The 27837-nt window shown below is 38.0% G+C and overlaps 6 protein-coding genes across 7 annotated transcripts; all 6 read right to left on the bottom strand.

Annotated features, from left to right (window-relative positions):
* Positions 1-362: 362 nt before the first annotated feature.
* Positions 363-2032, bottom strand: LOC115818767 (trace amine-associated receptor 4-like). 2 transcript variants are annotated; one of them, XM_030782243.1, is made up of 2 exons: positions 2003-2032; positions 363-1358 (listed from the first exon to the last, which is right to left on the bottom strand). In XM_030782243.1, exon 2 carries the CDS (start codon positions 1287-1289, stop codon positions 363-365), a length of 927 nt encoding a protein of 308 aa, XP_030638103.1. In that variant the 5' UTR covers positions 1290-1358; positions 2003-2032. The 2 variants fall into 2 exon arrangements, with proteins under 2 accessions (XP_030638103.1, XP_030638101.1); XM_030782241.1 differs by lacking the exon at positions 2003-2032 and having other exon boundaries at positions 363-1403.
* Positions 2033-4305: 2273 nt separating this feature from the next.
* Positions 4306-5346, bottom strand: LOC115819346 (trace amine-associated receptor 4-like). The gene has a single exon (XM_030782911.1). The coding sequence runs from the start codon at positions 5344-5346 to the stop codon at positions 4306-4308; it is 1041 nt and encodes a 346-aa protein (XP_030638771.1).
* A 4922-nt stretch (positions 5347-10268) lies between these two features.
* Positions 10269-11324, bottom strand: taar1b (trace amine associated receptor 1b). Its single transcript, XM_030782910.1, has one exon. It carries the CDS (start codon positions 11322-11324, stop codon positions 10269-10271), a length of 1056 nt encoding a protein of 351 aa, XP_030638770.1.
* A 2134-nt stretch (positions 11325-13458) lies between these two features.
* LOC115819344 (trace amine-associated receptor 1-like) lies at positions 13459-14448 on the bottom strand. Its single transcript, XM_030782908.1, has one exon. It carries the CDS (start codon positions 14446-14448, stop codon positions 13459-13461), a length of 990 nt encoding a protein of 329 aa, XP_030638768.1.
* Positions 14449-20930: 6482 nt separating this feature from the next.
* LOC115819343 (trace amine-associated receptor 1-like) lies at positions 20931-24226 on the bottom strand. The gene is made up of 3 exons (XM_030782907.1): positions 24151-24226; positions 21614-21829; positions 20931-21541 (listed from the first exon to the last, which is right to left on the bottom strand). Exons 1-3 carry the CDS (start codon positions 24224-24226, stop codon positions 20931-20933), a joined length of 903 nt encoding a protein of 300 aa, XP_030638767.1.
* A 2194-nt stretch (positions 24227-26420) lies between these two features.
* LOC115819342 (trace amine-associated receptor 1-like) lies at positions 26421-27658 on the bottom strand. Its single transcript, XM_030782906.1, has 3 exons — positions 27652-27658; positions 27098-27313; positions 26421-27025 (listed from the first exon to the last, which is right to left on the bottom strand). The coding sequence occupies exons 1-3, from the start codon at positions 27656-27658 to the stop codon at positions 26421-26423; spliced, it is 828 nt and encodes a 275-aa protein (XP_030638766.1).
* Between the last annotated feature and the right edge of the window lie 179 nt (positions 27659-27837).

The following is a 27837-nucleotide window of genomic DNA, read 5'->3' as shown; positions in this document are numbered from 1 at the left end:
ATATTGTCAAAAAGCAGTTTTACATAATCCCTGGACCAAAGGTTGACATATGTGTGACTGCGGTAATTGCGGTGTCATGTAACTTATGGGCATATGGGACTGAGGAGGGAACAGTCTTATGGGGAGTGATTTCAACCAAGGTAGTGTGTGAAGTGAATCTTGTGTGAGCATTATTTTGTCACTTTGGTTCGCAGATTTTTTGTATTGTTCTAAGAGACATGCTTTAGCATAACTTTGTCATTTTGACTTAGTCCACTGCTTCAGCAGAATACCCCCCCCCCCTTTTAATCTGTAATAACCTACCACATTGCCCCTGCCAGTTTCCAAGAGTAATAGAAAGAGCTCAGGATGAAATCCTGTAATTATTCAACCACTAGGATATGTGTGTTTGTCCTCATTCCAGAAATCTTTGCTATAATAATTTTAAATGCCTTTCGAAAATGTGGATAGAAGAAAGCATAGATGACAGGGTTACATGTGGAATTAAAGTAAGCAAACCAGACAAGGGCATCAAAAATAACAACAGGTGTTTGGAAGTTAACAAAAGGATCTATAAGAGCAGAAATGAAATACGGCAGCCAGCAGAGCAGAAACACTCCCATTACGATGGCCAGTGTTTTAGCAGCCTTCCTCTCTCTCTGCTCTGATGCTTGGTTCTTCAGCTCAGAACAAGTCACTGTTGCCAGCCTATCAGACATGACCTTGGCATGTTTCCTGGCAACATGAAAGATCTTTATGTACAGACAGGTCATCACAGCTGCTGGAATGTAAAATGATACGGTGGGTGCAATGATCCCCCACTCTTTGTTAAAAAACAAGGCACAGCTCCCCTCACAGTAGGTCATTAAGATGAATGTCTCTAAACCTACCATATTTACTCCAGAGAACACAACACCAAAACAGAACAAAAATGAAAACAACCAGATGATAATAGTGCCACTAATCACTTTAAACACTGTAACTTTTGTACTGTATTGCAAAGGGTCACAAATGGCATAGTACCTGTCAATTGATACCAAACACAGGTGCAGTATAGATGTAGTGCAGAGCATCATGTCTAAACTGGAATGGACTTTACAGAAATTTTCTCCCATGTACCAGCACCCTTCAACAGATCTGACCATACTGAAAGGCATAACAAAGCAGCCTAAACAACAATCGACCACAGCCAAGGAACGGAGAATGAAATTGGTAGGACTGTGCAGTTGCTTGAAATGGGTTATAGAGATAATGACCAGAAGGTTTCCACACACAGTCATCAGAATGGTGATCACCATGAAGGCGTACATGACCACCCGTACAATAGTCAGTCTGACAAATCGAGGACACGAGTCTTGCAGGTGAGGGAAACAAAGCAACATAGCTGCCATATCACCGGTCTGATTCAGGATTATGTCATCCATTAACACCTGTGGATAGGAAAAACAAATGGTTTTTTAAATGTTTTTCAAAGCAGGAGCACATGTTATGAACAATACAGACTCTTGCAAATGTACTATTATAGTCAGTAATCCTGAAAAGGAAACCTTGAGTTATAAAAGTACTGTACTATCCCTGAGAGGCATATAAGTTTTCAAGTTTCAAGCTTATTTAGAGCCAAATATCACTGCTTAGAGTCTCAAAGGGCTTTACATGCCCACAACGACAAAACAGGAATGAAACAGGAATATACAGCGGAATGCTGATATCTTCTCTCTGCCAAAAGAGATGGTCTTCTCTTGCTGTGTTCTTCTGAAGGGCAGTTTCAGATCTTCTTACATAATTGATGTGTATCTTGTCCTTTGGACTGAAACATGTGGAGGCATTGTGTTGCATCATATTTATACTTATAGGGGTAGCAAAAGGGAGCACCCACATTAGTAAAAAACAGCTTAATGTTACGTCACACTGGCATCAAGATGATGTTTCAAAGGAGGAATGACCAAGAGGGAATAAGTAGAGAATAAAGAGGGAATAATAAGTAGAGAATAAGTAGAGAAATAAGTAGAGAATAATGTTTATTAATGTTTTTAGTTTGTGTATTATGGCTAAGAAGAAGGTTGAAAAGAAGTCTGCATTTTGTTTCATTGTTGGAAAGTTCAGTGTCATCTCTGTGTAGATACATATTTCTTAACCTAAGAATGTAATGAAAAGTCAGCTTTAATTTTGTTGCAAATGTATTTCCACAGATATCCTCCAAATATTAAAGAAACGTGGTCTAAAAATATTGAATTGGCAAAAGAGGAAATCACTCAGTCATCTTAGGTGTCTTCGCCACACATTTAGAGGAGTCAAGCTTTATGTTTTTATTTTTAAACTCTGAGAATTTTCCTCTGTAAAACAAAACTGAACTAAAACTCCTTCAACTACCACTACATGTTTAATTCCCCTCCAGCCACAAGCCCATAAAGCAATCAAAGTCTGGACTGGTCGGCCTCCCTCTTGCTAAGCAGAAATTATCATGAAAAATGAAAAAGGAGACCCACACATGCTGCCCTGTTAGGTCCTGTCACAGTTTGCAGATGTAAACTACGCTGAAACTTGTCCACCCAACCCAGGGCTATGTGTTCAGCTGGATCCCTTCTTTTTATTTCCTGGCACCATTTCCAAATTTCTTTCATTTTCAAAGTATGAATCCCATGTTGTCTCACACTGCACATGGTGGAAGGCTGAAGATATGAGAGGGTTGGGAAAATTCAGTATTTTTTCTAAAAGCAAATATAATAAAGGCTTAAATTAGAGACAGACAAAAAATACCCACGCACCTCTAACTCAGAAAAACACAGAACAGAGAGTGAACACAGTGATCTTCCTCTTACTTCTGGGCCTTCAAGCCCCTACAGCTATCCATCCCTGCTACTGGGTTAAGATAAGCAATTCTAAATAAATAAATAAACAGAGCCAAAAAGAAAGAAAATGTTTTATGTTCAATGTGATCCTATGTTGATCATTTAACAAATGATACATCTTTCATCTAGCAGGCCCACAGTTTTGTTGCATTACCATCTATATAATAAAATAACATTTTGATATTTCATACTGATTTCTTGCCATACTTGAACTGATAATAAGAAAGGAAAAAACACGTACAACAACACTAATCAGAGAGGAGTAATAGTTTAAGTCTGAGTGATCAAAGACAAATAAAGATAGTGCTTGTTGGTCTTGGCAGTGGGGTATGGCTCAGTTCATGTGGGCCTGTTTGCCCGGCTGCAGGCAGGACACTGAAACATTGAACTGCTGCACTCTCTTTTATCTCTATCAATTACAGATCTAAGGTGTTTTTAAATTATTGCCCGCCTGATATTAAAAAGCCACTAAACAGCCATTTTCCATTAAAAACATCAACATTTTTAAAAGTGTTCATTCATGAGGACCTTTACAGCCCAGGTGCAGTGCTCTATCTCTGTAGCCAGAGACACCTGACTACAATGGGGTGCCTGCGCAGTTACAGGTGAATATAGGGAAATAGCATGGGCCTCTAAACATTTTCATGTGGACATGCATATACACAGGTCACAAGTGAAAAGAAGCAGTAGATGACACATGTAGGTCTTCATGCTTCAGCACTGGTGAAGGTAATGCAGTGAAAATGGAAATGGCAAAATGGTGAGAAAATGTGTGAGGAAAGAAAAAAAAAACAGTACGTATAACCGAATTAGAATCTACAGATTATGAACTAGAAAAAGTATAATGTTGATCATGGATCCTGGTGCAGTTTAATAATTCTTTATGCAATACTCCATTTTTCAAGTCAGAGTTTGAGGCCCAGGACAATTGTCAGTTCAAGTTTATTTGTAGAAATCTCATTTCATCCAAAAGGGAGCTATACAGAAACACAGGCCTAAGATTCCCTGTGAGCATACCTGCACTGACAGTGTGTGCAGGTACATTAGACACAGATAAGGTGGGAGAGGGAATATGAATTGATTCTTAAGTAAAAACAGGGTAATCAGAGTTAGTGATGGAGTGAAGAAGGGTCAGATCATGATGGGATGGGGCAGGTTTTATAACAAACATATCACTTGTTAGCGGGCAACTTTGCTTTTTGTTTTATATATCACTTAGGGTTTTATATAATGTATAGCTTGCTTTACTTGATTACTTTTACTTTTTTACATTACCACTGTATTACTTTTACTTTACACACACCACAATTGAGTCCTGTTATTGCCATAATCTGGGATGCTGCAACAAAACCAGGCTTGTCTAATTTATGATAAACATATGAATGAATGTCTTTATTTTGACTTAATCCACTTGTCTTAGTCTCAATTAGAATACATGAATTTGTGTTTTTCTATTATATGTATGATTAGAATGTCCTCATAAAGATAACACAATATTCTTGGCCATTTTAATCCCACAAGTTTTTGATAGAATGATTTTAAATGCCTTTCGAAAATGTGGATAGAAAAAAGCATAGATGATGGGATTACAAGTGGAATTAAAGTAACCAATCCAGAAAAAAGTATCAAAAACTTCAACAGGTGTTGTAAAGTTAATAAAGGGATCAATAACCAGAATAAGGAAAAAAGACATCCAGCAGAGCAGAAATCCTCCCATTACAACGGCCAGTGTTTTAGCAGCCTTCCTCTCTCTCTGCTCTGATGCTTGGTTCTTCAGATCAGAACAGGTCACTGTGGCCACTCTATCAGACATGACCTTGGCATGTTTCCTGGCAACATGAAAGATCTTTATGTACAGACAGCTCATCACACCTCCTGGAATGAAGAATGATACTAGAGGAGCAATGATCCCCCACTCTGTGTTAAAAAGTAAAAGACAGCTTCCCGCACAGGAGTTCAATAGGATAAATTCCTCAAAACCTACTGAATTTGCCCCTGAGAACATAAGTCCAAAGCTGAATGCAAACGAATACAACCACACTATAACAACAAGGATAATCACTTTAAATGTTGTAATTTTTGTTCTGTATTGCAAAGGCTCACAAATGGCAAAGTATCTATCGACTGATATCAAACACAGATGCAGTATAGATACGGCACACAGCATCATGTCAAGACTAGAATGGAATTGACAAAAAAACTGGCCAAAATACCAGCAGCCCTCCACATTTTTGACCATAGTAAAAGGCATAACAAAGCAGCCTAAACAACAATCTGCTAGGGCCAAGGAGAGGATGATGAAATTGGTGGGACCATGCAGTTGTCTGAAATGGGATATGGAGATGATGACCAAAAGATTCCCACAAACAGTCATTAGGATCATGGTTGATATGAAAAAATACATGGTTAATTGTACCACAGGTAGTCTGTTAAGTCGAGGACAGGAGCCTTGCAGGTGTGGATAACACAACAGCACAGTCTCCCCATCATCAGTCTGATTCAGCCCTGTGTGCTCCATCAACACCAGTGGATCCTTTCCTAAGTCAAAAAGATGTTTTTCTCACATTTTCCTCAACACATATTCCTGTGTTTTTCCACTGCCCTACAGTGTATAACAAACAAACAAAATTTCTCTCCAAATATATTGTTCAGTGCTCCAGTTTGGTTTTTCTTATCTACTAAACATACACACTCACTTTTTTATAGACGCATGTGGAAGCACAACCATTATTCTATTTATACTTTGAAATACAGTGGGCAGAAGCATAAATGCTCATGACAAAAAAGGGGACATTACATCACCACCCCACCCAGTCAAATAAGGTAGCATCAAATGGCAACCCAGCCCAGAGAGAATACACATTGCTATCTATCTTTATCATTTATTCTTGTGTATGCGTGTATGTATGTGCGTGTATGTCTGTATGTATGTAAGTGTGCATGTATGTATGAATGTATGTATGTATGTGTGTATATATGTGTGTGTGTATGTATGTATGTATGTATGTATGTGTGTGTGTGTGTGTGTGTATGTATGTGTGTGTGTATGTCTGTATGTATGTGCGTGTGCATGTATGTATGTATGTATGTATGTACGTGTGCATGTATGTATGCATGTATGTATGTATGTATGTATGTATGTATGTGTGTATGTGTGTATGTATGTACGTGTGCATGTATGTATGTATGTGTGTGTGTGTGTGTGTGTCTGTATGTATATATGTGAGCATGTATGTATGTGTGTATGTACATGTATGTATGTACGTGTGCATGTATGTATGTATGTGTGTATGTATGTGTGTATGTGTGTATGTGTGTATGTATGTGTGTGTGTGTGTCTGTACGTATGTATGTGAGCATGTATGTATGTGTGTATGTACGTGTATGTATGTGTGCATGTATGTATGTATGTATGTACGTATGTGTGTATGTATGTGTGTGTGTACGTATGTGTGTATGTATGTGTGTGTGTATGTATGTGTGTGTATGTCTGTATGTATGTGCGTGTGCATGTATGTATGTATGTATGTATGTATGTATGTATGTATGTATGTACGTGTGCATGTATGTATGTGTGTGTGTGTGTGTGTGTGTGTGTGTGTGTGTGTGTGTGTGTGTGTGTGTGTGTATGTACGTGTATATATGTGTGTGTATGTCTGTATGTGTGTGTGTGTGTGTGTGTGTGTGTGTGTGTGTGTGTGTGTGTGTATGTACGTGTATGTATGTATGTGTGTGTATGTCTATGTATGTATGTATTCTTCATTGTGGTGTAGTGCAATAAGAATGCTGCATTGGCTGTAATTACATAGGATACACAGAAGAGTAATTGAGAAAAATATGAAATTTTTTGTATGGTTTGTATGTTTAGTATATATGTTTGCATGGTTTAATTTAGCCCTTTAAACTTAAGTACTGTAGGTAAACATTAAATGCCATACAACAGTATGTATTTACAATGTGCTTACAGCCACAAGGTGCTTACTCTGTATTCTACACTTAGTCACCAAATATAAACCCTTGGCCCTATATTGTCCTGTAAAGAAAATTGTCTGGGCAAGAAAAGAGACTGATAAGTATATGATAAGAATCTTTCAAGTATGTCTGTCATACTCATAGAGGAGTTATGACTTTACCTCAAGAACGTATTAAGAGCTTACATCTGTAAACCCAATGCACAGTGTGTTTCAAAAGCTATGTGAAGGCCTCTAATTTAATGTAGGCTAGTGAATTCATCACACTGGTCATGTCATGACTTGGAAAAAAAAAAACATTTAAGTTAAACACCCACATCCTTTTGTCCACTATGCTTATGTACTTTGTGAGACAGTTGCCATGATAAAGAGCTGGGCAGTTTAGATTTATTGTGCCATGTGGAGTGTGTTGATTCAGTGGTCAATAAAGCCTCACGGTATACACAGTAACTATGATACTCATAGATTTTAAATTATCCGTTACAACCCCAAATCCTGAAATAAATACAATATTTAACAATCAGTTGCCTGCTCGCTAAACAGATGAACACTTACTCATAAAGCTCTTGGCATAATTTCTTATGAGTAATTTCAAATTTAAGCTACAATGAAACTGAAAAAGATGTATAATCTCTATTAAATATATACACAATATGATTAACATTGGTTACTCTTGATGAGATGGAGTAAGAGCTGCTTCATGACTGAATGTTTTTAGGGAACCCATTAAACCACTCACATTTTGAAAGGAGACTTTGTTATTATTGTCTTTTCATAAGATTCCTTGTGCCTTTTCTTAGGCTTAGTAGAAAAGTGGTAGGGTGTCAAGGAATACTTTAAAATATGGGAACCCTCTTTTTTTCTAAATTAACATAATAGAGTGGATGAGCCTAAAAAAGAACATATTCAGTCCTAAATCCAAATTTTCTCACAACATACACAAATGCTGAACCTCTGTAATGATCAATTATGGAGATCATGTTTTGCACTGTATGCAACACATGTAATTGGAGTGAGCAGTATGGAACTATAAAGCAATGAGACCACTAGAGGGAGACAATTTTTTGTACACGTTTGAAGGAAAGGTCAATGGGCATTGTGAAGGCGAGTGGTACTGATAATCTGGCTTTGTCAGTGCTGGCCTGGATTTCTCACAGTTTGTCATTTAAAAAAATGTACACATATATAGTGCCATGCCTCAGGAAATGAAATAGAATCACCCATAAATGAAACATACTTGTTTTGTCACTGATTTCTGTGTCGCAAAGAAATCACCAAAATAGACAGACAGGCAGACAGACAGACAGACAGACAGACAGATAGACAGACAGACAGATAGACAGACAGATAGATAGATAGATAGACAGACAGCTAGATAGATAGATAGATAGATAGATAAAACAGTTTAATCATTGTCAAAAGACTGACAATGCTAATATAAATGTATTGATTTAATAATAGTAAGTTTGTGAAGTGTCAAGTGAAACCTCAATGGAACGTACTCCTCTTTTGTTTCAACTTTTGATTAAATATTATATTTTTATTGTCGTATTACATTACTAGTGTTATTATAGAGAATGGGGTTAGAGAGTTTACTGTGGGTCATTACAAAATAGAACAGAAGACTTAAAATCAGTTATATCTTTTTTTTTTTCTTTCTTTTTTTTTGTAATTTACATACAAGATGGCACAGCCTTCAGCAAGTTTTCACAGCCTTCAGAAAGTAGAAAGACAGAGGACAGAAGACAGAAGAGAACTCTTCGCATGCTGAGTTATGCACTCTTACAGGCCCCCTGCCCCTTCAACCCCAGTACTATCATGCCGGACATATCAGATTAAAACATTATTTATTATTGTTTTTGTTCCTGCTGCTGCTATTATTGTTATTGTACTGTATGCTCTAAATTGTTTGTGTGTGTGTGTGTGTATATATATATATATATATATATATATATATATATATATATATATATATATATATATATATTGTTATTGTACTGTATGCTCTAAATTGTTTGTGTGTGTATGTGTGTGTGTACATATATATATATATACACATCTTGAGAACATGTTTGGTTATTTTATTTATCACACTTTTTACAATTTCGAATGAATCAGCAATTGGTGGTTATGTTTAATGTGTTTGATAACACAGTCAGCCTGTGACCTTCCCACGTTAACAGGGAATATTCACTCACTCACACACACACACACACACATACACACATGCCATAAACACTTCTGTGTTAGAGAAGATATTTTAATGAGAGAACAGGAGAAAACCTGACAGGAAAGAGCCTAGGGTCCTTTTAGCACTTTTTGTTTTTTAATGATGCCTCTCCAGGGTCACACAAACCAAAAGCATTTCTGCTTCAAGACATCAGATGGTTGGGTATTGTTAATTAGTGTTGACACTCAAGGCTGTTGCCTCATGGCATACAGTCTGTTGCATCACTTTGATTTAACAACTAGACCCCATACCCCAGTCTACAATTCCCCTGTCTCACTCCACACTCTGCACAAATGCACTTACATACAAGCATACACAAACACAGTTGAGTGTATGATGTCATAAATCTGTTAGCATGTCAATCAGGAGATGGCCAACATGGGTAGTTTTGTTAAACCTGAGTGAGAAAATGTTTTGACCAGAAGTCATCAGGCTGAATGTCCATGAGAACAGCTGTTTGTCTATACATGCAACAAATCATCAAATCATCTGATGAAGCTTAACTGCATTTGAGGATGATATTAAACTAAATAAGAACAAAGCTCAACTTATTAAATTTGATTTATTTTTTGTCAATATCAGCATGGTCCAATACATTGATACACCGTAAATGCACTGAAATTGTAACAACCCACAATCACCCCATCATACCACAAATTATAACAATTTCAACTAAAAGCCTGGTAAGGTGGCGTTTTTTCTTGTCCAAAGAAGGGATTAATTCATAACAGTATATTAATTCATTCATTCTCCACACATGCAAGAGCAATTCAAGCGCCATTATGAAAAGTAATAGGATTGTCACTGGTAAGGGAGAAATTTTTGAAGATTGTCTTTCTTTGACCAAAATACAAAGTATCCCAGTGGCTCAATGTCAGTGTTCATTTGATTCCCTCTATGACCACTAGGGGGACATATACTCAACACAAGGTCCTTGAGTCTCAAAAGTCATGATGGATTTTTTTTTTTCCACCAAACATTGCATGCCTCTGATTGGCTGAGGAATGTACACACCTGTTTTGTAGGTGGTAGTCAAGCTCTGATTGCCCTGTGAGCCTGAAACGCAGCAGGATCTTGACTGTCAAGGACTAGGCCTGTGCACCCAGCTTTACACAGAGCCCAGAGTCAAGTACTCAGAGGTTTTTCTTCTGAGGTCCACCAGTAATTCACTAGTGATTATTTACTGCACGAAACATAGTAAAATTCTGGAAAAATGTTCTAAAAGTATTCACCCGACAATTACTCATATGAGGATAACTGTATCCTGCTAGTATTTTCATGAAAAACTTTCCCACTTAAGATGATTTTTAATGCCGCTCTAAACCAAGTGTACCTGATTGCATAAATAAAAGGATTTATTGTGGAATTAAAGTATCCAAACCACATGAGCACATCAATCAAAACTGGATTAATAGAATACTCAATAAAAGGGTTAATAATGAGGCAAAGGAAAAAGGGTGCCCAGCATATGAGAAATCCTCCAAACACTATTGCAATAGTGGCTGTCCCCTTTCTGTCACAGTGGCCTGAAGTAGGGGATCCCTGCTGTCTGCTCCTGCTGAGTTGATTAGCTAGATGCTCAATTGACCTCACTTGACCCCTGACAACCACGTAGATCCGAGAGTAAATCCACAGCATGATAGATCCTGGGATGAAAAAGGACGTGAATGAGGCAAAAACAGCTAACTCTCCACTAAAGAAAACAGCACAGCCTCCAATGCATTGGATATGGGTGTAATAAAAGTCCTCACTCCCTTTGAAGTTGAGCCCTGTGAAAATCACTCCATAGCCAAACAGGGTTGGGAGAAGCCAGCTAATGGTGACCATGAGGAGCACAGAGATGTGTCTGATCAACAAGTGGTATGTCAGCGGGTGATACACAGCACAGTAACGCTCTGCTGAAATGAAGGTGAGATGGAAAATTGAAGCCGTGCTTAGGGTGATGTCAGCACTTGTGTGGAACTTGCAGAGAAACTCACCCATGTACCAGCACCCTTGGGCAGATTTGGCCGCACTGAGAGGCATGACGAACAGTCCCAGGAGCAAGTCGCATGTGGTCAGAGAAAGGATCAGATAGTTTGTTGGAGTGTGGAGCTGCCTGAAGTGAGCAATGGAGATGATCACCAAGAAATTTCCGATCACCGTTATCCCAATAATTGTTCCTGTTACAAACACAATGGTCTGCACGCTGAAAGGCTGAGATAGCTTCTTACAGGATCCACTCAAAGACTCGAAGCAGAAAAGCGTATCTGTGAATTCAGCTGTGTTATGTTTGGAGCTATTTGAGAGATTCATTGTGACCATAGAGACGCAAATCTAAAAAACAAAAACAAACAATAAATAAAAATAAATAATTTAACAAAAATTGACTTGTGGCAAGTGTTTTTGTTTTCCCTATGCAAAATTTGACTGAACTACATTGAATGTCATTGGAAAAACACAAAGTTCTTGTCAGATTTTCCCGAACTGAGCTGAATTCCAGAGCTAAGGATAAGTCTAAATATATACAAGTTCCCATGGTTTAACATTTGAAATCTGCCATCGGGGAGTTTCCCATCCACCATTAATCACTGAGCGACTAAATAAGGAAGTTTGTTTACATTCTCTCTAATATTATTCATTTAAACACTAAACATATGTCCACTGCCTGTAATGGAAGCAATAAAAACTTTCTCTTTTTTCTTGCCATAAGAACCAGCTGATAAACTAAAAAAGCAGTTGTTTCATTTAATATTAGTGCTGTCACTTAGGGTACAATTAAAAAAAAAGAAAAAAACAAATTCTCTTTAATCACCCTCTTCCACTCACCTGTTGATCTCCTTATCCTCCAATGCCAGGTATGAATTTTCCACCAGTAAAAATATCACGACGATAGAAGTTGTCTGTATAGGACACTATGTCATGTTCATAGTAAGTGCTTCTTGAAAGTTCTAATGCTACATATTGTGTTGTATCCCAGCAGTACTCTGTCTTTCTCTCAAACACATTATGGGAAACATCAAGATTTCATGTTCACACGTTACTGTTGCAAGAACACCGCACAATGAGAAGCATATGTTCTATATTGACATTTAACGAGACCAGATAAGGACACCAAGTCAAATAACAGATACATGTTTACACTGATCAAATGACCGTGCTAAATCAACACTCTGGAGAGCATAAGGAATAGCACTATTTTGACCATCATTCTCTACCATCTCTTGGCAGAAGAGAACATTAACAGGGTATAAATGAGGGTAACCAACAGGAATGACAGAGATAAATAAGAGTATGACAGGCTTCTGAACGATGGCTTTGTGATCACCACTGACTCCCGCTCGAGAAACACAGTCCTACCTCATAAAATGAAAATGTAAATATGTCTTGATAAGTGAAACCTTTTCTATAACTAACCTAAGCATAACCCTAACACAACCCTTACCCTAACGCTAAACCCTACGCATTTTCCTAGAAGGCATTCAGTGGTCGTGAACTAGTCTCCCCCACATTCTGGTCAGAAACACAGTTATGCAACCATTAAAACTGAAATGACAGAAAATCATAGTTGAATGCACTGCACTCAGTCATTTCTCTGTTTTTCATTGCTCACAAGCACTCCTAGAAAAAGGCAAATCCCTATTAATTTTTTGTACTGTTCTTTGTAGGCCTAAGAGACCTTTATTAAAAATGATGCCTTAAGCTGACAAAAAAAGTTCAGGTGGTTCTACACGCTGTATGACATGGTCACAGTTTTTATAAAAAAGAGATTTAGGGTTCTTTTTGTTTTATTTTTGGAGATATATATATATATATATATATATATATATATATATATATATATATATATATATATATATATATTTAGTTTTTATTAAAAAAAAAGGAGATAAAACCAGGTAAAACCAGATTCCCAGAATCATCCAACAAAACTTTGAGCAACAGTGGATTAAAATTATGAGATTTCACTTGGGTGTTTGTGCAACAAGTGGGGGGATGAAAGGAGAATATGTGTATGTGCTACTATCAAAAAGTATTTCTTCTACTGTATTCCCTCTTTATTTACATACATTAAATTAGTGAGAATTTAAACAACACAAATACTCTGTATGAAAACTGTTAAAACATTATCTTTAACATGAACAATCAAAAGTGCCACGGAAACAAAGGGCAAAATACAGGCTTCTTCCCCAATAATGACCTATAGGTGCAAACAGATTAAATATACAATTGTTTCAGTAAATTCATATTGGAAAACAGTCACCCTAAGATTATTACATAGATAAAACAGTTCAAAACAAAAATGAATTAAAATGCTTGATTATAGGCAGATATGTGACAGATTAAGTCAGGTTGTAAATGACAACAGGAACCGAACAAGAACATTTGGAAGGAGGAAATATGTGCTGCGTGTCAACTTCAACATTATATTTTATCTTATCTATTAACATTATATCTGATTGAATAACTTATTCCATAGTGTTTTTGAGGCGTCTCTGAACCAGCTATAAGATAAAGCATAAATTACAGGGTTAAACATTGAATTTAGATAAGCTAACCACATTAATATCTCATATAGTAGAGGTGGAATTGAGTGTCCTACAAGAGGGTCTGTGATATTACACATGAAAAATGGGGTCCAGCAAGACAGAAACACTCCGATAACAACAGCAAGGGTCTTGGTGGCCTTCATGTCCAATTTGCCAGCTGCCATTTTATTTATGTTAACCTTCAAGGTGATACTATGGATGACCTTGGCATGTTTCTGAGCAATGAAAAAAATTTTTGTGTAAATGCTTATTATGATGGTGACAGGTATAAAATAGAAAATGATGGAATATCCTACTCCAATTTCTCTGCCGTGCATTGCCAGACAACTCCCTTTGCAATTCACATGTAAATCTTTTTTGCCCTCAATTCTCAGATCTGAAAAAGTTATGGCAAAACCAAAGACAATGGATAAAGTCCAACTCATTGCAATCATAGCCAGTGAGACCCAGTTGTTAAACTTGGTTTGGTACTCCAATGGCTTACATACTGCATAGTATCGATCAATGGAGATAAATGTGAGGTGAAGGATTGATGCATTGCACAAAGAAAAATCAGCACTGGAGTGAAACATACAAAAAAAATCTCCAAAATACCAGCAGGTTTCTAGAGATCTCACCAACCCTGGAGGCATTACAAATGCCCCCAAAAGGAGGTCAGATACAGCTAGAGAGAGAATGAGATAGTTGGTTGGTGTGTGTAGCCTCTGGAAACTGGCAATGCAACAAATAACCAGGAGGTTGCCACACACAATTAAGATGATAGTTAGTGCACAGAAAATGTACAGGGGTGTTCTGATAGCTGGGGCATAAATTGTCTTCACACAAGAGTTATTGAGAGTCTCAAAACAGAAACTGACTTTTCTCAATGTGTTCAGTTGACTCAGGTCCATTTTGATCCTACGCTGGTTCACTCACTGTATAGTTACACAAAGACACTCTTTCAAAACCAACAACAAGGGAGTTAATGATTGCATTTTGTGTTACAGTTACATACATCTTTGCCTTTATCAATGCCTTGTATTTATTTATTTGTATTTAGGTAAAGTATAACTGCCATAACAAAATATTATAATGCTAGAATAATGAGTAAACATTAGGTAAACATCATTTGTCCTGCTGTGTAGAGAAATATGATATGTAAACCATGCATGCTGAAAAATTATGCATTTGGTCATAAAATATTTAGCCACATGAAAGAAATCAGCCTGTGAATTTCATCTTACCTCAGAACAGTCTTCCATAAATATAAAGCAGCCTGGCAGTAATACTGTGCTTATATTAGCAATCAAGATGACTACGCCTTCTGTTAAACCAATCAAACCAAAATCCATGTATTCATGTGATCACAACGGAGTCTCCCTTGCTGAAACTCCCTTGGAAAACATATTTCTATCTGCAGTATTTAGTTAATGCATTGTGTCTATAGATATCATAGTCATGTTCTTTTAAATATGGAATCAAATTGTCTAAGTCTGGTCTGTGTTTGACTTTGCATATATGTGTTAAATTTTCTGATGTACTTATTTGACCTTACAGTGATATCCATTGTCAAACTAATAAAATGGTTACATGAGCATCTTTGTAGCGTGTCCATAAACAGCATAATTTAAAAGAAATAAATAGCAAGCAAATAGCAAAGTGGACCTAAATAAATGTATTGACAGAAGGTGAACTTATGTCAGTGGGTCTGTAGGAAGGATTCAACAAGCCTTGAAAAAATGATCAAAATTCACAGTCTGACCAGTCCATGGTCTTGATCTGAAATACACAGAATGGCCTTTGCCAGGTTGTCATCACAATATGTATAGGGAGAATTTTTCCTCCAAGATTTTTATGCTTTCAATTTCCTGCCTTATATCAACATCTCCATTAGCATACTGTGGGTCAAAATGTATCACTTTTCAACCTCCTATTAAGGTATCACAATATGAAGAGAGTGCTTACGCATGGTAAATCTAACTCAAATACCAACTTGTGCTTGTAAGAATTTCAGTATATGTAAGTTTTGAAGGAGGTTCAAGACTATTTGTCTGCCTACTTGTCTACTCTCGCTAAGAGCATGAAGTAAGAATGATTAGTGCACACAATGCCACACAAGGCATCAATATTTCTACAGAGATGTTAACTTGAGAAAGAACAGACATGCTCTCTTAATACACTAATGATATCTTGTTGTACCAGTCAACGTCAGTCCAGTGACTTCCCACTACACTAGCACTGTTAGAAATACTTCTGCACAGGCTCTACGCGGACCCTACGCCATACCCTGCACTCACACCAGCAGCGACAACAAGCAACAAAGCGACAGGAAGTCATTCATTTCCAATGGTCACTGGGCGATACTGAGCAACATGGTGCGACTAGTCGCCTGGTGACAAAATCGCTGTGAAGTGGCGACAAGAAAAAGTTGAGCAACATTCAATTTTATGCAAATGAGCAGCAACAGAATCGAGTGACAGCCAGTCAGAGGGCTGATGTGCTCTTCATATATTCTTTCGCTGTGAAACATTTTCTTAAACTTTAGTTCCTATATTGGCATTTTCGTTCCTATATTAGCATTTTAGTTCACATGGAGGAGAAACTTATTGTTGCTGTTTCTGGCTTCCCAGTTCTGTATGATGCATCCCTGTCTATTTACAGGGACGTTAATAAAAAAAAATGATGCGTGGAGGCAGATCTCTGAGATCGTTGGCATGAGTGATGAGTGGTGAGGTTTAATAAAGTGAATGGCAGTTGTGAATGATGCTAGCTAAAATTCCTCATGAACAGTACATATGTACCACAACCCTGTCACGGATCAGCTAAAACTGAACCATTCAGATAAAAATCACCTGAAGTTTAAGTTTTTCATTGGTATCCCTGTTAGCCCCTACATATGTGCAATTAGATCATGTGCAATTAATTAGATTACAAACATTAAAATATACAGTATGATCTATAATAGTAATGATGTATTATAACTTACAGAGGGAGAGAGGTGTGCAGTCATTTCTTTTTTTATGTGTTCAAAAGTGGATGACTGTAAAAAAAAAAAAGTAGAAGAACTTGAGGGACATGTATAGGAGAGAGAGGGCAAAAGAGAGGGAAAACGCAAGAAGTGGTGCAAGTGCAGTCAGCACCAAAACCTGGTGCTTAGCTGCTATAATGGGCTTCCTCAGCCCCCTCATGGAGAAACGCCTTGCCAGTGGCAATATGCCTGGAGCGTTTGAGGAGACACTCCCTGCTTGCAACAGTGAGGCTGCAGATAATAACAGTGAGGTGACCCTCACTCTTTTCAATGAGGAATCCCACACCAGCCAGAGTCAAGCAGCCCACACCAGCCAGAGCCAGGAGACACATGAGGGTGACCCTCCTCGGGTGTCCCCCTCTGTGCCCTCAAAAAGGCGTCGGAGTGACAGAGGTGACTCTCATCTGATGTCCTTTGAACGCGAGGTGGTGAGTGCCATAAGGCAAAGTATCCCTGCTGCAGAGGACCGGGACAAAATGTTTCTCCATAGCCTATTGCCCCAGATACTGTGCCTGACCCCAAGGAGGAAGAAGGCAGAGAAATTCAAAATTCACCAAATTATTTATGAGGCCCAGTTTAGTCAGTATGGGGTAGAGGCACAGCTGACAAGCCAATAATTTGGAAGCCTAGATTGTATTTTGTATTTGTTTGGCATTTGAATATTAAAACTTAAGTTCAGCCATAAATATGTGATTCCTTTTGCAATTATTTAAAATTAAAAAGTTTGTTTTACAACATTGTCTCATATGATTAGATTTCAAAGGTGATGTCAAATTGTGTATTTTGCAAGATAACAAATTATACATATCTTCGGTGCAGCTACAAAGGGATAAAAAAGGACACTTCACATCACCATAAGGAGGTTGCCTGACAAAGTCATATTAGGGATAGACTATATATAAGTATGTTGATGTAATGTAAATTAGGATAAATTATTTTATTGTGATATTGACTTTTCGATTGAACTTTTCAGATTTGAAAGGTGGAAACAATGCTCTTTTTTATCTAATGTTGGTGGCCCTCAAAAGGGCCTTTTTGTAGGATGCTTATAACATCGGTTGCCAGGGGACTGCACCCTCAGCAGAGAAGTAGGAAACAAAGGTCTCTCTCACACAAATTGCCTCCCACGTGGCATTGTTGGTCCCTACTCTTCTGGTCTCCTGAAGTGCTGAAGCTCCCTCAGTCACACCAGCTACTCCTTCCTTGTGGTCCTCTGCATGTAGTTGTGCAGGACACAGGTGGCTTTCACACAGGTTTCCACGTTTGCAGGGCTGATGCCAATGACGTGCCTGTACATCTGCCACTGAGATGAAAGAATACCAGAGGTATTCTCTACTATCATCCTGGCACATGAAAGCCTGTAATTGAAGACTCTTTTCCTGCTGGAGAGGCTGGAGCTAGGGAAGGGCCTCATGAGGTCTCTCCGGAGGGGAAAGGCCTCATCTCCCACAAAGACATGGGGCAGGGTGTCTTCAGGCAGATTGAGGGTGCCATCTCTCAGGGCCTGAGCAAAGGGAAAATTTGTCACAGTCCCCCCGTCGCTGCTCCTCCCATAGCTGCCAACATCCACCACATGGAAGCAGTACCTGGCATCTACAACAGCTTGTAGTTGTAGAATAGTGAACCAGAATTCCTTGGATCCAGAATTCCTTCCCTGGATCACCACATGCTTCCCATCAATAGACCCCACACAATTTGGGAAGTTCCAGTGCTCAGCGAAGTCTGAAGCAATGGCACTCCAGTCTTCTTTAGTCGGAACACGCATGTATTCCTCCACCAAAGAGTCCCAAACCGCCCTGGAGACATAAGCCACAATTCCAACCACCTCGCAATGTCCCCATGATAGCTGTGGGCTATGGTACAGTAGGAGTCCCCAGTTGCCAGGAATCTATTGCAATATTGAGAGTATGTTGGAATGTAAGTCACTGAAGTCATAAGTTTGATAGTAATGCTCACTTAAAATAATCAGCTATTTTATTTAAAAAAAAATGTTTTAATAGATAAATGCCTTACTTTGCTTGGCTTTTTATTCTGCCGAATAGCTGCATTAAATCACACCTCCTGTAAAATACTTTACACTCACCGTAGGCGAGCCATCCAGCTAGAGAAATGGCCTGCCAGTAATTTGTATCCATCCTGGCAATCCAGGGTGCCACCTTTATGAGCAGGGCATCAAACTGGGTTCTCTCCAGCCTGAAATAATTCTGGAACCTGCCATCATCCAGGCACAACTCCTGAACCAGCCGATGGAATTCACCGTGCATGTTTGAACATATTAAACATTTAATTAAGGGTAACTGATTTATTTCACTGCGATGGACTGGCGACCTGTCCAGGGTGTTTCCCTGCCTTTCGCCCTATGTGCGCTGGGATAGGCTCCAGCACCCCCCGCGACCCTAATCAGGATAAGCGGTTTAGATAGTGAGTGAGTGAGTGAGTGAGTGATTTATTTCAGATTTCACCAATTTCATTTTTGATTTTAAGAAGATAAGAAATCTGTTCTGTTGTTTTATCTCAAAGGGAAAAAGTCTTTGCCAATTGGTTGTATCTTCCATATCATGCAGGCTGTCGTGTGTAACCAAATATGGCACTACATTCTTGGGCAGCACAGATGAGACCACTCAAACAGTGTTTTTTGAGGTCAAGCTCTTGGGAAAGAGGACTGCATGTCTTTTTTTTTATGTACTGGCCTCTTTATGGTGGGATAAGCCAGAATCCTGCAAAAACAAAAAAAAAATGATGAGAGTATGGGAGACTGTACATGTATCTGAGATGGAATAAACCTTGCTGTTACATTTTATGACACTGCTTTCAGACAGCAGTCTGAAAAAAGAACATGTATTTTTAAGATGATGGATCTACTCTTTGATTTAATTAGAAAAGGGGGAAAATTGTACCTGCTTCAGAATTTGTTAGGTTTTTGTAAATAAGGAGCGTTATCCAGTCAGCAGTAATTAATAGAAGAATGAAAAACATGAGGCATGAAAGTATTAAGACATCGGTACCCAGATGTGGTACCCAAAGAGTGTGATCATGTCATTTTGTGTATGTATGTATGTATGTGTGTGTGTATGTGTGTGTGTGTGTGTGTGTATATATATATATATATATAGAGAGAGAGAGAGAGAGAGAGAGAGAGAGCATTGTGCAGTTCCAGGCTCTGGCCCTGGTTGCAGCTGTATGTGTTTAATAATTCTGCTGAATCATGGAAGGATATCATGACAGCTTGCTGCTTCTTGTGGCCACATTCATTAACGTCAATGAGGCATTTGCTTCATTTTTAAGGATCACATGTTCAAGGTCTGCAATAAATTAAGACTTGTTAAGCCAGTAGCCGCAATGTGCAGTGAATCACAAGAGTTCACGTGTGCATTGCCCTATACATGACAATATGCTTTCACTTTATCTGTGAGCCATTTAAATTGCTACCCCTCTGCTCTAAGACATTGTCTAATAAGCACTGGTAAATGTATATGTTCTAAATGTGCAATGTTGTTCAGATAAAATTGTTGCTCTTCAACTGTTTTGCACACTCTAGTAACCATCTTGAATGAGTATACCTTTTACCTGTAAACACAGTGCAAGCTACTTAACTTGGTGGATGCACCAAACAAATATTTTGAGCACATAATGTGAGTTGTTTGCCCTTGATGAGCTTGGGAAGTTGTTGAGGAACTTGCTGGGGAAGTTGTGATTTTAAGTTGGTATACTAATTCAGTCATGTTCATTTATGAGCAACCAGCTGTGAAGCTGAAACATGTGAAGGGGAGCTTCACCTTGGACTATATCACTACAAACTGCCCACTGTTTTCTCAAGAGTGGATAAATTGAATACCAACTGTAATCTAGACTGAATTGCATTTTAGTTTTAAATTCTCTAATGATTGTGTGTTGTGTCTCTGATAAGTCGTGGGAATCTATTAAACATGCATGCTCTTGATGAGGTTGTCCCTGTAGAACAACAACAACAAAAAATCATTACGTTCACTCAAAGCACTAATGTGTGTGTCTCGTGGGACAGGGATTGCAGATTACTCCATCCTACAGATGAGACTGGGAGACTGCCAAAGATCAAACCTGACAGAAGAATGACTTGTTACTCCTGATATATGAGGAAAAGTAGATTCAAGTCAAGCAGAAAAAGAACTTGGAATGAGGTAGTCTATTTTGCATGTAGAAAATTTATTACATACACAGGATACAAAAGATACATGGATTAAATCGTCTGAAGGAAGCATGAAGTTCAGGTTTGAAGTTTAGTAACTTTATTTAGAGATACATTTATATGACATATATAAACATTTAGATGACAAAGTTCAGTTAAGAATTTGGTCAAAAATGTATGACAACTTTTGGGGAAAATCATTAAAATCGTTTTCTACATAAAATCATTCTGAAAGCCTTTCTGAACTCACTGTAAAAGAAAACATACACAATAGGATTCAAACTTGAATTTGAATAGCCAATCCATCCAAAGACCTCAAACAACACTGATGGAACTGAGTGACCAGTAAGTGGATCAATTATACTGCAGGATATAATTGGAGTCCAACATATCAGAAATACACTCATAATAATCACAAGAGTTTTAGTGGTCTTCCTCTCAGCCTTGCTTATAGATGTTTGCTTGACACGTGTCTTGATCTGAGAGTTTACACCATGGATCAATCGTATTTGTTTTCGTGCAGCAGAAAATATTTTCAGATATATGCTAAGTATGATAGTGCTTGGGGCATAAAAAATAAACACTGGATAAAATAAAATTGCCACTTCGCTTAGCAATATCACACAAATCTTCTCACATGGAATACTGCCATACAAGAAATACTGAGAACTGGAAGTCTCATCCTCAGCAAACACCAAAACAACTGCAAATGTGATAGATATACTCCAACAAACTGAGATCATGATTACTGTGATAAATGGAGTAATTCTATTTTGGTACTGTAGAGGGTGACAAACAGCATAGTATCGATCAACAGCAATAATGCATAGATTTAAAATGGAAGCCGTGCACAATGTCATATCAAGGCTTTTGTGCAGTTTACAGTAGAAGTCTCCAAAATACCAACAAGTCTCTACAACACGTACCATACTGGGGGGCATCACAAACATCCCTACAAGCAGATCAGCTACAGCCAGAGAGAGGATGAGATAGTTGGTTGGTTTGTGCAGCCGCTTGAAATGAATGATGGTTATGATCACAAGCAGGTTACCAAGGTTTGTAAGGAGTATGATGACAACAAACAGAATATAAAGTGTACCTCGTATTAGTGGTGGATACAGAAAATTTTTAGATGTGTTCAAAGAAAGTTGAACACTTCCTGTGATTCCAGATTCATTTGTATTTATCTTGAGGTCCATTAATTAAAAGAAAAATCTTGTTTCCTGATTTAACATAAAACAATAAATCTGAAATCGAGTTCATTAAAGACATAAAAACACATGCAGACTGTAAAACAATCCTATACTCTAAACCTTCTCAACTCACTTTAATTACAGCTCTTATAGTCCACTGATAAGCCACGTTAAACAAGTCGTTAGAAACTTAAACAATTTAAATTCTCTGAGACTCCTCTCCCAGAAAATGGTTCCTTAGTCGCATGAAAGGGCATCATGCTGTCATTTATAGTCTTATGTGTCTGTCTGTTGGACGTTCTCTTATCCCTACATTGTGTTGCCTGGTTACACTTCCCAAGGGACAACAAGCAACAGGCATTACAAAGCGTGCATTAGACTGCAACAAAAAAAAAGTATCTGACCAAATCCGACCAGTGACATTGGGAATAAGAGTCCTGCAAAAAGCACATAATATCCGGTTTAGACTAAAATCAGTCATGACTGAATATCTTTGTTAGAATCCAGCCAGATGTATTAGCTTTCAGGATTTCAGGGCAACAGATATTCAGAAGCCTCCATAATCGTGTGTGTGTGTGTGTGTGTGTGTGTGCTCGCCTGCATGTGTGTGTGTGTGTGTATACATATTTATTTGTGACATTTTCTATTAAATTAAACTAAAATAACATTCTTTTAAAGCCAGATACAAAAGTTTGCGCAGACATAAATGCTATAAAGTCAAAAGAATGCCATAGGCTAGTTGATTTACACAAGCCGTTGCCATTATCATGGTGGCTATAGTCTGCACAATTTAACCTTAATAGTCACAGTGCTTAATTGCTTTTGCGTGTTTCTGTGCTTTTATACACATGACTGTGTATAGAGATGCACTTACATGAACTGTGGTGTTGGAACACACTGATGTTCACCAGTGATCTCTCTGACCCACATGTAAGAAATATTGAAGGTGAAGCTGTTTCCCAAACTAGGTTAACAAGAAAAAAGTGCTGACAGAGACAAGAAAACCACCTGAATTCAAACTCCTGCACAACAAGAAAAGGCAGAAAATGCAAACAATGAGACTCTATGGTTGTGACTATATAGTTGAAAAGAGAATATTGCAATTCCAACAATCCACCAATTTTCCCAGTCAAAGCAAGAGAAGTCTTCAACACACATTCACAGCCAGACTGCATTATATGACCAGCAAATGATGCAAATAAGCCATTAAACAGCTGAGTTAAAGAAAACTGGCACATTTTGAAAGACCTCATCAGGACAACTTTTACTTGCTTGAGGTGATAAGTGCAGCACTATTTGTTGTTATTCAGCTCAACAATGAGATGAGTGATGATCAACTTTGACCTGTAACAGCTTGCAGCTATGTATACAATGAGCACAGCAGATGCTGTCCAAGGATGGTGGAGCACCATCCTGGACTGACCTCGTCCTTATACGTCTTTTTTGTTTTCGGTTGCCTTTTGTGGAATAATCTAGTCATCTAACCATCTTGAGCCAGACAGAGGAGGATGAGTTCCCACTGTTCTGTCTTGGTTCCTTGCTTCCTGTCTCAATCTAAGGGAGTTTTTCCTTGCCACTGTCACCTTGGACTTGCTCACTGCTGGTTTCAAGTCTGGCATGCTGTAAAACTGCTTTGTGCTAATGTCCATCATAAAAAGCATTATACAAATAATATTGGATAGAATTGAACTGATGTTATATTTAACGCCCTGAGAAATGTAGCTTTGTGTCATTTGTGTAATCAGTGAGGTGAATTAGTCATTTTTTGGGATTCAGGACTGTTGAGAGTTGGCAGAGGAGTAGCTCTGCATCTAGTGTCAGAGCTAAGTAGAGTGCAGGCTAAAGTAAATTTTACATTTTGTCATGCATACTAGTTATATTTGGAGCTTTCTCAGTCAGCAAAATTAAGTCCTATTTGTAAAATGTTTTTCAAGACAGTAAGCACCAGCCAATCCATGTTTTTGTTTCCTTTAATTTAATGTTTATACTGATATATAGCTTTACGTTTGCACAGTTGTTGAAGTGGTTGCAGTGTCATTTCAGTGTTGTAGTGCATGTACAACTAATAATATTACAAATAAATCTCTTGAATCTTGAATGTCTGTTTCATACCCACTTTTAGGATTGTATGAGGTCATCCAGGCTATCCAGAGGGACTGGAGGCTATGGTGGAATGGAAAGCAACCTCAGGCCCATTATCATTTGTGGTGGTGCTGGGAAATCGCGCCATGGCAGAACTGGTTGCCCAGAGACACCAGGATGTAGAAGTGGACAACAGGGTGATTCCAGCTCACTTTAGCCATTTTCAGACGTGCACTGCAACCCTGAACTTATCTAGATATAACCTGGAGGAGCTGTATATGAGAACGCAAATGTCTGAATCAGTTGGACTGGACATTAAACGGACTTCACCCTGCCAGCTCCCTAGTACAAAGTCCATGTAATTTCTGCCTGATTCCATGTGCGAATAGAGCAGGTCATTGTCCGGAGTATTCACAGCAAGTGAGCGGGCAAGTTGATAACGTTTCTGTCATGTGACTGGCGCAAAGGTGTAGTTGCTTCGTACTCTTTCCTGCTTGCCTGTATATTGCTTTCCACTCTTTTGTTGATATTGCAGATATGTTCAAATACATGCAGTATTGATATCAATGCAAAAACAGCCATCATTACGGATGAGTTGGTAGCCTCATCCACCAACTTCGATGTAGTATAAACAAAACACTGCGATTTCCACAGCATACTTTTTGCATCGTGTCCTGCCTCCTGCATGCTCTACCCAGGTGCCACCCCTCACCTAAACCAGTATGTCCAGTAGCTGAGAATGCGTCTGACATGGACAGTCTCTTGTTGTGTGCTACATGTGTGAAAGGGCAACTCCGGACAATGACTGAACCTGATTCTCCTGATGCCAACCAGCCACACACACATCTTCCCAGCGTAACGCATCAAACTAGGTTTGTGTAAGGAGGAGGCAGTGAATTACACCATAGTATGTTGTGAATGATTAGTTATGTTAAACAAGAAATGTAACTGAATAAATTTACAACAATTTTAAAAGAACTGATCACTGTATATTTAAGGCAAAAAAAAGAATAGCAAACCAAGAGTTTAGAGTTCTGAAATATAAATATAATATAAAATATATATTATATACTAAATATACTAAATATTAATATATGAGCTGTCAAATGATCAAAATGATTAATCGCGATTAATCGCATGATTTTGTGTAGTTAATTGCAATTAATTAATAGTTAATTGCAATTAATAGTTAATTGCAATTAATTAATAGAAAAATATGCTTCATCCAAATGTACATTATTTATTATTTTCCAGCAATTCACAGAAAACCTACCCCACCATTATTTGTCCATGGACTTCTGGACAAAACTGGACGATTCAGCTGGGTGTGTTTAGTAGGCCATCATTACTCATATACTGCACAAAAGCAGCTGCAGATTCTGATGGAGTCACTCAGTGACATCTAGACCAATATCTTATTGTGCTGATGTCTCAGTTTGCCTGTACAGGTATGCAAAATATATGGTGGGTTTATACATGGGAAAAATATCTGCTTTCATGTGTCATACCTTGAACAGTTTTGCATTGTACCCATACTCAGATGGGCCTGATATTTTAATTTATTGCTCATGTATAGAGCTTGTGTAGCTGTTCTGTAGGGATGTTGTAATTTTCAGCTGATGCAGTAAAATACACATTAGTTTGTACTTTCATCTGTCCATTCATGAAGTTGAAACATAATTGTTCAGAGGAGCTCTATCTTATGCTAACAATACTATCTGCCTACCTCATCTTTAAAGCAGTTTAGTTAATTACATAGTGCTGGGGCAGATTGGAGTTAGTTAAGGTTTGCTCCAGTTTTACAGTAAAAACCTGATCTTAAACATCAGATATCTAGCAAGAATGTATTAGACTAAAATTTAGTGGAATTGCTTCTGAGAGTTTCAATTCAGTAAGCACTGTGAAAAGAAGCCACTCAAGGGAGATAACACAAACCAGACAATCAAGGCTTGCTGTCACCCAGCTGTAGCCTACAGCAACCTGCAGTTTGGCCTTGAGTTCACTGATGATCGCTCATCCTCTGTATGCTATGTGGTCAGAATCCATTAAACATGCAGGCTCTAATTCTAGTTTTCTCTGAACAGAAATTGTAAATTCAAAGTGTTAATGTGTGCATGTATTGAGTGTGGGATATTGTACAGTTCCACCCTGTGCATTAGACTGAAACAAATCTTGAAAGGTCCAAGACTCAGCAGGTTCATTGACTAATCTTATTTTTTGCAGATACAAAACGGGAGAAAAGGATGAAATCTGAGTGTGGTACAAACATTTGTTTTAAATGCCCTTGCACATGTTTGATAGAGTTTTGCCAAAAAGTCCCAAAGTTTTATTTAGAGATTTATTTCTGAAATATAAACATTCATCAGCTATTTAACTAAAATATATTGAAACTTCAGAAGAGAAATTATGCTGAGATCATTTTCCACATAAAATCATTCTGAAAGCCTTTCTGAACTCACTGTAAAAGAAAACATACACAATAGGATTCAAACTTGAATTTGAATAGCCAATCCATAGAAAAACATCAAACAACACTGATGGAACTGAGTGATCAGTAAGTGGATCAATTATACTGCAGGATATAATTGGAGTCCAACATATCAGAAATACACTCATAATGATCACAAGAGTTTTAGTGGTCTTCCTCTCAGCCTTGCTTATAGATGTTTGCTTGACACGTGTCTTGATCTGAGAGTTTACACCATGGATCAATCGTATTTGTTTTCGTGCAGCAGAAAATATTTTCAGATATATGCTAAGTATGATAGTGCTTGGGGCATAAAAAATAAACACTGGATATAATAAAGCTGTCAATTCATTTAGCGACATCACACAGATCTTTTCACATGGAATATTTTCAAAATAAATATATTGTGAAGGGATAGTTTTATACTCTACAAACATTATCCACAGTCCCATTGCAGCAGATACACTCCAACAAACTGAGATCATGATTACTGTGATAAATGGAGTAATTCTATTTTGGTACTGTAGAGGGTGACAAACAGCATAGTATCGATCAACAGCAATAATGCATAGATTTAAAATGGAAGCCGTGCACAATGTCATATCAAGACTTGTGTGCAATTTACAGTAGAAATCTCCAAAATACCAACAAGTCTCTACAACACGTACCATACTGGGGGGCATCACAAACATCCCTACAAGCAGATCAGCTACAGCCAGAGAGAGGATGAGATAGTTGGTTGGTTTGTGCAGCCGCTTGAAATGAATGATGGTTATGATCACAAGCAGGTTACCAAGGTTTGTAAGGAGTATGATGACAACAAACAGAATATAAAGTGTACCTCGTATTAGTGGTGGATACAGAAAATTTTTAGATGTGTTCAAAGAAAGTTGAGCACTTCCTGTGATTCCAGATTCATTTGTATTTATCTTGAGGTCCATTAATTAAAAGAAAAATCTTGTTTCCTGATTTAACATAAAACAATAAATCTGAAACCGAGTTCATTAAAGACATAAAAACTGTCTAAATATCTAGAGCGTAAAATATTCCTGTGCTCTAAACCTTCTCAAACACATGTGACTGAATTAATTACAGCTCTGAGGAACATCTGCACAGCCTTAGAGCAAGTGTTCAGAAGTGATCTGAATCAATCACTGATCAATCTGATCAATCACTGACAGTCCATGTTAAACTGAAATTAACCTTATTCTAAAATATTACAATGACAGCGGACAAGACTCCACTCAAGGGCTAACAGCAATTCACATTAAAATGTGAATAGTATGCAGGCCTCATCTGCTCATCCCCACAACACATGTGACTGATAAAAGTACTGATGGGCAGCTGCACAATTAAGTCAGACGT

The sequence above is a fragment of the Chanos chanos genome, chromosome 8 (assembly GCF_902362185.1).
Source record: "Chanos chanos chromosome 8, fChaCha1.1, whole genome shotgun sequence".
NCBI lineage: Eukaryota > Metazoa > Chordata > Actinopteri > Gonorynchiformes > Chanidae > Chanos > Chanos chanos.
The sequence above is the reverse complement of the archived record's forward strand: the minus strand, read 5'-3'. Positions and strand labels throughout refer to the sequence as shown.